The 14,044-nt window shown below is 35.2% G+C and overlaps 1 protein-coding gene across 1 annotated transcript in view; it reads right to left on the bottom strand.

Moving 5' to 3' along the window:
- Nucleotides 1-14,044, bottom strand: part of DDX4 (DEAD-box helicase 4) — a 68,886-nt gene that overhangs the window by 13,844 nt on the left and 40,998 nt on the right. The window contains exons 8-17 of the mRNA XM_049707915.1: nucleotides 13,040-13,096; nucleotides 11,950-12,030; nucleotides 10,841-10,888; nucleotides 9,151-9,198; nucleotides 8,999-9,046; nucleotides 8,631-8,773; nucleotides 7,841-7,993; nucleotides 6,552-6,706; nucleotides 3,263-3,392; nucleotides 1,716-1,882 (exon numbers count right to left, since the gene is read on the bottom strand). Of these exons, the coding sequence (XP_049563872.1) occupies nucleotides 1,716-1,882; nucleotides 3,263-3,392; nucleotides 6,552-6,706; nucleotides 7,841-7,993; nucleotides 8,631-8,773; nucleotides 8,999-9,046; nucleotides 9,151-9,198; nucleotides 10,841-10,888; nucleotides 11,950-12,030; nucleotides 13,040-13,096 (1,030 nt within the window). The remainder of the gene's footprint in view (nucleotides 1-1,715; nucleotides 1,883-3,262; nucleotides 3,393-6,551; nucleotides 6,707-7,840; nucleotides 7,994-8,630; nucleotides 8,774-8,998; nucleotides 9,047-9,150; nucleotides 9,199-10,840; nucleotides 10,889-11,949; nucleotides 12,031-13,039; nucleotides 13,097-14,044) is intronic.

Consider the following 14,044-nt stretch of genomic DNA (forward strand, 5'->3'; position numbering starts at 1 on the left):
AAAATAAATTTTAAAAAATTTTATTTATTTATTGTTGGCTGTGTTGGGTCTTCATTGCTGCGTGCGGGCTTTCCCTAGTTGCGGCGAGCGGGGGCTACTCTTTGTTGCGGTGCGCAGGCTTCTCATTGCAGTTGCTTCTCTTGTTGCGGAGCACAGGCTCTAGGTGCTCGGGCTTCAGTAGTTGTGGCACGTAGGCTCAGTAGTTGTGGCTCGCGGGCTCTAGAGCACAGGCTCAGTAGTTGTGACGCACGGGCTTAGTTGCCCCGCAACATGTGGGACCTTCTCGGACCAGGGCTCGAACCCGTGTCCCCTGCATTGGCAGGTGGATTCTTAACCACTGTGCCACCAGGGAAGTCCCGGAAATAAAATTATTTTGTTGAAAAAAAAAATAGATAGGCAGCAGGAATATTACCTGCTAATTAGGTAGGTATTTACCCACCTAGTATTAATTACCTATGATGATGATGGGAATGTAGATACCCCATTTCAAATTTAAGACACCATTTAAATATAAGAAACTATTCTTTTATGTACCACTAAGAAAGAAAAAAATCCTGGCAACTGGCCAAATGCTTTATTACGATTTAGACTTTTTCCTCAGTAAAGAGCTCTTTTTAACTTTATACAAAGGCTTTTAAAATCATCTAATAAGTAATACAAATTGATAGTGTTTGACCCCACGTAACATTCTATCAGACCAGGGGATCCACTTTCAGCAAAGGTGGTATTGCAGCAGGTGCACAACCATGGGGTCCATATCATATCACAACACCCAGAAGTTGCCAGCCTGACAAACTGGAACTGTCCACTGAAAGAACAGCTAAAGGGACAGCTTGGAAGTGATTCTTTATGAGGATGGAATATCTTTCAGTAGGAATCAAAGATCTTCATGTGGTACATGGGTCTGTGAATGAAGAGATACAAGCAAGGGTGGTCCACATACCATCCATCACTTCCAGTGACCCACATGGGAAATCTGTGCTTCCTACCCCCACTACAAGTATAGGTTCTGCAGTTTTGGAGGTCTTGGTTCCCAAAGAGAGAATGGTTCCACCAGAGAAAACAGGAAGAGTCTTACTGAACTGTAAGCTAGAGCTGCTGCATGGGCATTTCAGGTTCCCTGTGGCCAAGGGATCAGCAGGCAGGAGGTAGAGTCACCACTCTAGCAGGAATGTGTCATCCTAATCTCAGAACTCACAGACCACAGAGTACGTGGTATGATACTCAAATATCTGCGGAAATTGGTATATAAATTTTCCAACACAAGCACAATTCCCCCAAGCTCTATTATTTGGTTTGAGGAGAAGGCACAACAATAAAAATAATTTCATTTAGTAAGCACTTATTAAATCCTAGCTAGGTGTTGCACTCATGTGCTCGCTCGCTCGCTCGCTCTCCCTCTCCCTCCCTCTCTCCCTCCCTCCCTCCCTCCCTCTCTCCCTCTCTCTCTCTCTCTCTCTCTCTCACACACACACACACACACACACACACACAGACTTTAATAAAATGTGATGCTAATGTAAAGCCAGGAATTAAGGTAAGAAACAATGAAAAATAGGGTAAACTTCCTGGAAATACTTCTAAACTACCTACGTTACAATCTTAAATTTAGGATTAAATGAAGTAAATCTCTCAAAAATAAGATATTCACAGTATTTCTCCTGCTATAAAAGCATCAAGTACATAGCAACTACTTTTAAGAAGAAAAAATTTACCTTTGAATTTCTTCTGGAAAAGTTGCGCTAAACATAAGGGTCTGACGCTGTTCCTTTGATGGCATTCCTGGGCAGGAAATTAACTTCTTCATTTCTGGTCCAAAACCCATATCCAGCATGCGATCAGCTTCATCCAAAACTATATATTTGACTTGTCTGAGACCAATCTTTAAGGATATTTTCAAGGGTGAGGGCAGAGAATGCATACTAGTTAATGTATTAAACTAAAATATTCTCTACAACTCCAACTATTAATATATTCTTAAGGATGAAGATTAGAAATAAATGCATACAACAAAGAGAACTGTTATGTTTAGGTAATACTACCAGTGTTTATTTCAGTTCTCAATTTTGCCTTATGTTATAAAACATTTTATAAGAAAGAAACCAAAACATCTAGATCAGTACTACACAATACACCTTTCTGTAATTACTTAAAAATTCTGTATCTTCACTGTTAGCCAGTAGCCACATGCAGCTATAAGCACTTGAAATGTACCTAGTGTGCCTGAAGAAATGAATTTTTAATTTTATATCACTTTGACATTTAAATAGCCACATGTAGCTAGTGACTACTGTATTGGACAGCACAGATCTAGACTATATTATCTGATAAAGTCAGACTCTTTAATGTAAAAAATAAAATTGCTTAACAGCATGACATATTCAAATGTCTTGTAACTGCTAAACTTATTTCTAACTCCTTTAAACCCTTAATAAATCCCCCATTCTCTAATCACTCAGGAACAACTGGGAAACTTTTCTAACCTATCATGGATACTTAGTGCTAAAAACAGACACACATTTGCAAAAAGAAAACAAGTTATTTTGGTACCCCAGGGAAGATGTTTAATCAAGGTGGATTTCTCTGGATACTCTTAATAAGTATCCTAAGAAAAGTCCCTTTATGCAGAAACAGCATGTTTTGAACAATCCCTTTAGAGAAGGGCCTTAAAAAAGCAAATCAGTCATGAAAGTGAACTGAAAATATTGATACAGAGATGTAATACTGTGGTATGTGAATACCAAAAAGAAATACATAGCCCTAAAATCTCTTTCTGAAGACAGAAAATTAATAGTCCTGGATAATAATCACTCCCACACCTAAAACAGAAGACAAAATTACTGATGCCACAAAGGCTTTCTTTCAGGAAAAAAAATTTATTTCATCAAGACATATATGAAACTAGATAAAACCACTTATTACATTTCTCTCCCGGTGTAGTGGGGTATAGGATATAGATTCTGGAATCAGATCCAGATTCTAACCCTAGCTCTATCACTTACTAGAGCTAACTGAGAGGTTTAAAATAAATTACATAATCTCACTAAGCTTGTTTTCCCAAGTATAAAATGGAAAATACTATTTACCTCCTATTTTCATTATTTTAAGATTTATATGAGAATGCATTCAAAGCATCTGATGGGTGCCTAATATATAAATGGTGCTGTAATAAATATATGTATCTTTATACCAATCTCTCTCTTCCCCAAACAAAAAAAATTATTAATCAATACCACAACTTTGTTATCCCTCTAGAGCCTACCTTTTCTTTACGTATGATATCCATCAGTCTCCCAGGAGTAGCACATAATATATTACAGCCTTGTACTATTTGTCGAATGGAATGCCCCAACTGGGTTCCCCCATATATAGCAACAGCTCTTACACAAGTCCTATTAACAATAAAAGTAAATGCCACTTTCTAGTTACTTGAAAATTAGCCATTTGTTTCTAACAAGATGTAAAATGAAATCCATAAAGGAAAAGCTAATACATTCAACATAATTTTAAAAAAATTAAATCCTTCCCAGAAAGAAGCTGAAAAGCTGTGAGAAAAAAATATTTGCAACCTGTCTGATAAAGGGCTCTTCAAAAACAATGATAAACATGACCAACACTCACGCAATAAGCCAAAAACATGAACAAATGGTTCACAGAAAATACAAAGGTTTTTAAACACGTTAAGTTCAACATTACTTTTAAAAGCAAAATAAATGAAGACTAACAACATTTTCCCTCAAGTGTGATAATACCATGTTATCCAGGGCATAGGGAAACTGGCATTCAGGAGGATAAACTGATACAACACCTTTCACAATTTTAATCTCTATTAAAATTTTAAAACATATCTTTTTCCCAATAAATTCACATCTAGGAATTTTCCCTTCAGATGTGTCCCCACACATGGGTAAAGATGACTGTAAAATAATATTCACTACTAACATTATTTTTAGTATCAAAAGATTGAAACCTATCTAATTGTCTAACAATAAAAGACTTAAAATTATAGCCCACCCATACAAAGAAATACTGTGCATTCATAAAAAGGAGTACAGTTCTAGAGTAAACAATAGCTCCAACATACACAACTTTTAAAAAACAGGGTGACAACAAGCTTAGTATGCCACCATTTGTTGAGAGAATTAAAGTGCATACATGTGCACCAGCTATTTCACATAAACTGTTAATAGTGTGTAAACTCTGAAGAGGAGAATTAAAGATAAATATTGATACTTTTCAGTTTTTTGCCACAAAAATGTTCCAACAAATATCCATGTACTAATATTCATTTTGTGCATAATTATCTGAATTTATCATACATATGCTTTCGTTTTTTAAAAAAGAAAACTGTTATCTTTTACGTGATTTAAAAGCCTGAAGTTGGGACGTCCCTGGTAGCGCAGTGGTTAAGAACCTGCCTACCAATGCAGAGGACATGGGTTTGAGCCCTGGTCCAGGAAGATCCCACAGGCCACAGAGCAACTAAGCCCATGCGGCACAACTACTGAGCCTGCGCTCCAGAGCCCACGCACCACAACTACTGGAGCCTGTGCACCTGGAGCCCGTGCTCCGCAAAAAGAGAAGCCACCACGATAAGAAGCCCACACACCACAACAAAGAGTAGCCCCCACTCGCCACAACTACAGAAAGCCCGCGCACAGCAACGAAGACCCAACACAGCCAAAAATAAAATAAATAAGTAAAAATTTTAAAAAATTTACTGGAAAAGCTTTAAAAAAAAAGTAAAATTAAAAGACTGAAGAGCAACATACTACATGGGGATAAGCAAGAAATAAACACTGATATAAGCAATGTACACCTACTTTTTCCAAAAGATCTGTCAAACTTGACATTAAAGGGATTTTAATAATTTTAATTTTTTCTACTCTCATTTTAAATAAACTGATTTATACAAAATAAAAGGTTAAGCTTCTATACAGAGAAAACTAAAAAATTGTAAAGAAAAACACTAATATCCCAATAGATAAACTGGTAGATAATACATAATTCACAAAAGAAAATGTATAAAGCGTTCAACCTCTCAATAACCAAATAAATGAAAAAAAAATGAAGATACCTGTGGTGGTTTTAAAATATGTACATAAATTCTTCAATACTCCTTCCTTTAAATATAGATCCTAACTCCGCTCCCCTATAGGTGTGTACAAGGCTGGCTTCATAGGTGTACAACCTGTGCAGTCATACAGGGTCCCAAGCTTAGAAGAGCCCTGTGCTTGGTTTAATGTTCTATATTTGCTGCTTAAAATTCATAATTTTTTAACAAAGGACCCTGCATTTTCATTTTGCACTAGTTCTAGCAAAATATATAGCCAGTCCTGAGTATGGGATAGACTTACTGACTTGCTTAGTAACTAACAGAATATGGCCAAAGTGACTGCAACTGTTTTATAAAAGTCATAGCAACCTCCTCCTTGCTCTTTCTCATTGACCACACAATCTAAGGGAAGCCAGTTGTCATTTCCTAAGGACAATCAAGCATCCTTACACAGAGATCCAGTCAAACCTTCAGATGACTGCAATCCTAGCTGACATCTTGTCTGCAACTTCATAAGTGATCCCAAGTCAGAAACACCCAGCTAAACTGTTCCGCAATTCCTAACCCTCAGAAACTGTAAGATAATATTTATTGTTTTTTTGTTTTGTTTTGTTTGTTTGTTTTTACAGTACGCGGGCCTCTCACTGTTGTGGCCTCTCCCGATGCGGAGCACAGGCTCTGGACGCGCAGGCTCAGCGGCCATGGCTCACGGGCCCAGCCGCTCTGCGGCATGTGGGATCTTCCCAGACCAGGGCACGAACCCGTGTCCCCTGCATTGGCAGACTCTCAACCACTGCGCCACCAGGGAAGCCCGATAATATTTATTGTTTTGAGCAACTAGGTTTTAAGGTAAGCAGCAACAAATAACTAATACCAAATACTGGCAAAGTGTGTAGTGAAATTGGCATTCTCATATACTGCTGGTAGAAGGCAAGCTTTAAAATAAGTCCATATTCTTTAACATTAAATTTATAAAAATCTCTAAGAAAATACTTAAAACATAAAAGTAGAAAAAATTTATATAGCAAGCTGTTCATTACAGCAAGAATTATTTTTATTTATAGTAGCTCCAAATTAGAAACAACCTAAATCCCCCAAAATAGAGAAATAAAATACATACACATGGGCAATCTTAAAGTCATTAAAAATTAGGTCTGGTTGTTAAATAAGCAGTTATCCATTTTATTAAGTTACGTGTAAAGAACAGAAAATTATTAGGAACACCCTAAGTTCATTTTTTAAACATACATTTAAAAACTACCAGAAGACACACCAATATGTTCACTATTGTCTTATCTATTTCTATTATCATCTAATTTTTAATAAGAATGTTTCTTTTTAAAATAAAGAGATTCCATAAACAAGATTATGAAAAAGGAAACTTCAATCAATTACATGAGTGCATTCTTATTCATGCACTGTGTTCTTCCCAAAATAAGTAAGAAAATTCTCTAAAGAAAAACTTTTTTGTGAGTGGCATTCTAGATGTACTTACCCAAAAGAAAATTTTCTGGCTTCCAAATAGATCTGACTGATCAATTCTCGGGTTGGTGCGACAATAATACACTCTGGTTCCTGCAGCTCTTTAAAACGACTGGCAGTTACTCCATCACGCATCATATGAGCCAAAATTGGCAAGAGAAAAGCTGCCTAGAAGTTAAATTCCATAAATTACAAATGTATAGTGCATCATCCTTCTCCCTATGGCAACCTATTCCTCATGTCTTCATATCCTTTAGCTTCTTCTTTCATCTTTTTGGTAAATTTAAGATGAGAAAGGAAAACTATTTTTATTTCCACGAGTTTTTAACATTTAGGTCTTCATGCTCATATTATACAATATAAAATGTCTGATAGTTAATCTACCCTATGAAAATATCTTTTGTTCTTTTTTTAAAAAGCACAGCCATAGATTCTAAATAAACTTATTTTTAGAGGTTAATGCAGCATGCAGCATTCATTCTAAATGACTCCTTTTGGGGTAGAAATAAAATTATCAGAATGCACGACAAAAGTGGTCCACAAGCAGAGCAAAACTTGGGAAATCATTCATTTGGATTACTAAACATATCACCCTTATTAAAGTTACATGTGGCAAGAAACTTTGTGCTATAGTTTTCTCATTAAACAAATAAGACACTAAAATCTACCTCCAAAACCACATTTAAGTCACACAACAGCTGCTGTATTATACAACTCACTTATTTTCCCTTCAACTCTACTATGGAAGTTTTTTAAGACTAATACAGTATGAACCAAGAGTCTATCATTCTGGAAATGACAGTCTTTAATACTCATCTCATGGAACCCTATTTAATAGACAAACCCCACAGTTTAGTCCTAAGACCAACCTGGTCCCATCAGAGTTCTTTTAGAATTAGCATAACCGGAGGTCACTTCATACTAAGGAACAGGTATAATACCTACAGCTATTTCTCATTCTCTTGACTCCAAAACTGTATCAGCTGTATTACATAAATTATTTTTTACCTTTCTCTGTGGCTTATAAACTTTGGTGCTTTGACCCTCAATCATTTTGTTTTAGATACTATGTTGCACAGAAAAAGCTGACCACACTTAGAGATTAAAAATCTATGAAGTACTCTGGAAATAGTTCAAAATTCTTTCTTCAGAAGCACACAAACCTCAATAAAACCAGAAATCAGAAGCAAACACACATGAATATTTATGACAGTTCACTGAAATCTTCTACTTGGGAAGAACCAAAGTTCAAAAAGTAGCAGTTTGAATATGGGGCAGAATACATGCAGGAAAGTGACTTACAGTCTTTCCAGACCCTGTCTGAGCACAAGCCATCAAATCTCTTCCTCCTAGTATAATAGGAATACTGTATTTTTGCACAGGAGTAAGCTTAGTATAACCAGCTTTAGCAATGTTGCTATTCAGTGTCTGACAAAGATTAGCTTCTTCAAAAGTCTAAAAAAAAGCAGGTGGCAGTGATTAAATTCCATATATCATATACAGGTCATTCCATAAACATATTCTATTTGAATTAGTTTCAAGTTGTTAATTCCACTTTATATACTATGTTAACTTTACAAATATGCCCCCACTCAAAAGTAGTATCCAGAACCTGTATGTTATTACTTGATAGAATTAAGGAATATTCCGTATAGACAGTGGTTCTAGAAACTCTTTTCTGTCCCCTTAAAACCTGTGAGATACAAATAACTCTAATCAGTAAAAATGGTTCATTACCAACAAGGGACTCTGGGCTCCCCCACTCCTTAGAAAACCACTCCCCTAAGACACACTTTCTCACACACTTAGGAAGCAGAAATCTTGATCTCTAGGAAAAGTATCCTTTTTAGTGAATTTAAATAAAGTTCTCATCCTGGTTTTGGGAGGTGGGGAGGAAATATAGTACCCTCCCTTTCAACATAGCAATTAATTCTAATGTAGATGGTAGTCATGGTTCTAAATTTCCAACCTAAGACATTAGAGAATAAGATGAAATTTTTGTATTCTTTAATACCAACTTAAAGAAATGTACTAAATTTTTAAAAACCGAAGTTTGCTACACAGTCATTATAGAAACAATTATTACACTGACCAGAATTGCTGGTGGTACATCATGTCCAGATACTTCTACAAGAATAGCATCATATTTGTCAAAGTTTATGCCTGTCTGATAATGTGCAAAGATGGAGTTCTCATCCTCAGGTGGAGGAGGTGGTATGTAGGTCACTTTTGGTCCTTAGAATTTAAAAAGAAAATTTACATTACAAGGACTAGAATAAAAATAAGAGGGAAAACATACAAAAACTGACAAACTCAAATTTTAAATACTGTAGTAATTCCCAATGTTTACCATTAAAGTTTTCACTTCAAATTTTAAAAAGTTACCTCTGTTTTTAAATATTCTGTATTTGTATTAAAATGCAATATACACTCATGTGGATCACACAAAAATTAATATACCTTGAGTGTCACCACTTTCTCCTCCTTTAGCTTCTGACTTCCAAGAATCTTAAAAGGAATCAAATCGAAAAACAGATAAATGTTCTTAAAAATCGAAGGGTAAAAGAATGCTCACTATAAAAATCAAATACCTTATCTAAAGTAAAACTTACTCTTTCCAGAGCCTGTAATTACTTCTTCATTTAAACCTTTGTAACCACCTATTAAAGAAATCCACAAGATACAGTCAAGATACAAGATTATGCACATCTTTCTTTTCATTGCTTATCTTCAAAGAGAAAAAGTTCTGAAAATGCATAAAGTCCCTTCGTACAAATAATACTTGACACAATTAAGATAAATAGAACCCTGAACATTTTGTTTCCTTAGCATTCAACATGCTGATTTTATGATTACACTGTTATAACATATTAGTATTCTTTCATTTAAACTGTTATGTCTCTTTCCTAATCCCTATATTCCTCAGCAAAAGAATGTATTTTCTAAAAGGAACTAAAAATCCATCTTTGTTGGGATGTCCCCACTACAACCCATAGGTTCTATGATTTGCTAGGACTCAGAATATAGTCATAACCATGGCTGTGACTTATTACATAGAAAGGATAGGGAGCAAAATCAGCAAAGGAAAAAGGTGTACAGGGAAAAGTCCAGAGAAAACCAGGCAACCAAGCTTTCAAGAGTCTCTTCCACTGGTATCACACAGGACAAGTTGTGACAACATGTTGGAAATGCTGTCTACCAGAGAAGCCCATTAGAGGTTCAATATCCAGGGTTCTTATGAGGTGCTGATAATGCAGGAACCTTCTGCCTGGCATGTACCAAACTTCCAGACTCCCAGAAGAAAAGCAGGTATTCAGCATAAACCACACAGTTGTACAAACTGTTTAGGCACAGTGAGCCACTCACACCAGTTAAGAGTGGTGAGAACCCTAAGTTCAAGTTCTCAGAAGCCAGGTCTTTCAAAGAACAGCAGTCAGGTCTGCCGTGTTGACTCCTTTCTATACACTATCTTTCTGATCTTTAGACAAGGAGTCATCTATTGTGCCACTTTCAGGTACTATCACAAAAAAAGAACAAGGACTGCATTAGATTTGAAAGGCTAACTAGATATAGCATCTTTACATGTGAGCTAATTTTCTTGTCCTGTATGTCCATAGGTCTTGAAATCCTTTTTCAAACAACATCTGAGCATTTGTAGAAGATACGGTTTAGCCATTAATAATCTTTTTCTATAGTGAAGAATCCAAGAATCCAAAGGAAGGAAGTGGGGACTAATAATGATCACTAAGAATTTTTCAGAGACATCAAACAAGCTTTATGGTTTTACTAGTCTAGAAAACATTTCAATTTTTATATGACATTTAAATATTTTTAACTCTGAAAAATTTTTTCATAGTATAAAATCATCTATACTGAACTTGCTTTATCCCCTATGCCAAGCCAAATAACTATCTCATAAGAAAAAACATTATTTTAGTAAGAATTTATACATATAGATTACATCTCAATCTTTAACATCTGCATGGTATCTCCCATTTTATGGTTATATCATTTATTAAACAGACTGATGAGTTTTTAGGTGGTTTTCAGTTTTTACTTATTATAAATGAAGCTGCAGTGAACACACTTTTACATGTACTGAGCAAATACACCTACAGTATGTAATTCCTATAACAGAATTGTTGGATTAAAGAGTAGTAGTAAACAACTTCCCAAAACTGGCTGTGCAAATGCATACTCCACAAAGTGTATAAAAGCAGCAACAGTTACCTTTAACTTCAAAAATTAAGCTTCGGTTACAGTAATTTTAACCACTTACAGGTAAACCAGATAAGAACTCACCTCGTCCACTTCCACTACCACTTCTGCTTTGATAAGTGTCACCCTTACCTGTAAGGCATTGTTTTACAGAAGATTTAGAGAAATCACAGCTCCTCCTCAAGCACATAAACCATATAGCTATTTCTTTTCAAATACTGAGTAATTACTCAGGATTCTAGTCCCTTAATCCACCCATCTCTTAATTCTATACTTAAACCTTTTTCTCATTTGAACATTTTGTTTAAAGACTTCATTTTTTTTAGGGCAGTTTTAGGTTCACAGAAAAATTAAGCAGAAAGTACAGAGATGTCCCATATACCTCCTATCCCCACACCTGCATGGCCTCCCCCCATTATCAACATCCTCCACCAAAGAGGTAATTTGTTACAATTGATGAACCTACACTGACACATCATAATCACCCAAAGTCCATCATTTACATTACAGTTCACTCCTGGTATTATACATTCTTTATGTTTGGACAAATGTATAATGGCATGTCTCCACCATTACAGTATCATACAAAGTAACTTCACTGCCCTAAAAATCCTCAGTGCTCTGCCTATTCATCCCTTCCCCCAACCCCTAGCAACCACCTATTTTTTTCACCCTTCTTCTTATAGTTTTGCCTTTTCCTGAATTTCATATAGCTGGAATCATACAGTATGTAGCCTTTTCAGATTGGCTTCTTTCACTCAGGAATACATATTTAAGGTTCCTCTATGTCTTTTCATACCTTAATAGCTCATTTCTTTTTAGTACCACAGTTTATTTATCCACATTTCAACATTTTTCGTCAATAATTATGTTCCTTTTTTTCACTTTCTCCTCAAATCCCCTAACTCAGAATCCTTTCTTTGAAATCAAAGCAAACTTCATTTTCCTTCCTCCAATTAAAAGTATAATTTATAACTCAAATTAACTGGTAGATAAGAAAGAAGAAATAATTCACAGAGCACAAACTTTGTAAGGGAGGCAAAACTGTCCATGTATTTTTGCCTACAAATCTAAAAAGCAGAGAAAATCATGAGCCAATCTAGTACACTTAAACATATATATTAGGTTTATTAATCCTAGAGATAAAAGCAAATGTGAATGATTAATATTCAGTAATAAATTCTATTTCTCACCTACACCAGTTAATGCTGATCTTCTAGAGCCAAAAATGCCACCAGTGCACTGGGTCCCCTCATCTTGTTCATATTTGCTATCTAGATTTACAGATAATAAATTTAGATTATGTTACTTTTAAGAAGCTTTTAAATCATGCAGCAAAGAAAAAAAATCAACTTATGGTGCCATAAGTTAAAAAGATGCAGAATAAAATAATCTAAATTTAACAGGAATTACAGTATTTTTCTAGGAAGCACACAAAAGAATTTCTCCACAAATTATTTCCTTCAATTACAAATTACTTCCTTAAAATTTTTATTTTATTAAAATTATTTTATAAAAGTAGTTAGGGTCAATACTACACCAAAATATGATATAAGCAAAAGTTAAATTACCTCTGAAAAACAGCATGGTTACTGCCCCCAGAAATTTCACATTACATAATCTCACTGCTTATTCTCCGGAAAAGCACCCCTTGCACCCACAGTTCCCAAATCAAACTTTATCAGTCCTGAACAGCAACCCTCCAGATCCCTTCACTTTTTTTAAAGTGACAATTCACTAATCCACTATACATCTATTAAATCATTATTACAATTTATGTTTTTAGCTTCCACTATTCTGTCCTCCTCTGTTAAGTGACAAATGCATTCCAACAGTGACTTCAGAAAACAATACCTTAGCACCAAGGAATGATGACTGGTAGAATTTAGGTAGAAAGCCACATTGGTATAAAAGAGGTATAATGGGACACAGAGCCATAGAGAAGGCCACCTATTTGTAAGGTCAGCCATCTTTATCAAAGCTCTAAAATGCTTCACAGTATGTAATATTAAAGAAATGAGTCACACACACTGCTAAAAAGATTCATATATTCCCACTTAACTGTAAGGAATTACATGTGTCTAAAAAATAATATTTTATACAATATAAGTGATTATGTACCAACCACTATGCTTAACTATTCTCATATAATCATCATAACAACCTTATATGATAAGTATTATTTTTTATCATTTCTTTCGTAATAAATGAACACACTATTTGCAATCCACCACTAACTTGGACTTCCTAGAACAAACCCTCCACAGCAACCTCGGAAACTACCTCTTCCACCTCTTCTGGATGACCCTGAAGCTTCTGAATCATTTCCATCTTGACAGCCTATAATATTAAAACATACACGCAAAAACAACACAAAACAACAAGAAAGAAATACTGGGGACATGGTGGCCAAGTTAATTCAAGTCTTGCATAATTCAATGACTTTAATATTTTAAGCCATTAACAGTTACTAAAAAGAAACGCTGTATGTGACCTATAAATGTTCAACTTCATTAGTATAAATAGATATACTACAGTATTTTAAAAACCTGCTACTTGCTTTGGGAGTAAAAACTAAAAATGACTAAAAGGAAAAAATGACAGTTGTAAAACACTCAAAGTTGCCACAACTGCACCATTAACAGGGTATTTCCACAATCCATGGGAAGAAAAAGTACTTACCATAAGTTTAGTGAGGTTACTGAACCTTCAATATACAAAACATATTGTATTTCTATACACCAGCAAACAAAATGAAAATTATTAAATGGTATGTATCACTGATATCAATGAAAATGGCAAAGTAAGGGACTCCAAATGCTGCTACTCCAAAGGAGGAAAAAAATTGAAAAAACTGTTAGAATTAACATTTTCCAAACTGAAAATTCAACAAGGACTTGCATCAACCCAAGGAACATTTCTTTTTTTTAAATAAAGGCAGATTCTTGGTAAGAGCAGTGATTTTGACCACAAGGCTATGAGATTAGATATCAATTACAGGAAAAGATGTGTAAAAAATACAAACACGTGGAGGCTAAACAATACACTACTTAATAACGAAGTGATCACAGAAGAAATCAAAAAACACCTAGAAACAAATGACAATGGAGACACGACGACCCAAAACCTATGGGAGGCAGCAAAAGCAGTTCTAAGAGGGAAGTTTATAGCAATACAATCCTACCTTAAGAAACAGGAAGCATCTCAAATAAACAACCTAACCTTGCACCTAAAGCAATTAGAGAAAGAAGAACAAAAAAAACCCAAAGTTAGCAAAAGGAAAGAAAT

The sequence above is a fragment of the Orcinus orca genome, chromosome 3, assembly GCF_937001465.1.
Source record: "Orcinus orca chromosome 3, mOrcOrc1.1, whole genome shotgun sequence".
NCBI classification, from domain to species: Eukaryota; Metazoa; Chordata; class Mammalia; order Artiodactyla; family Delphinidae; genus Orcinus; species Orcinus orca.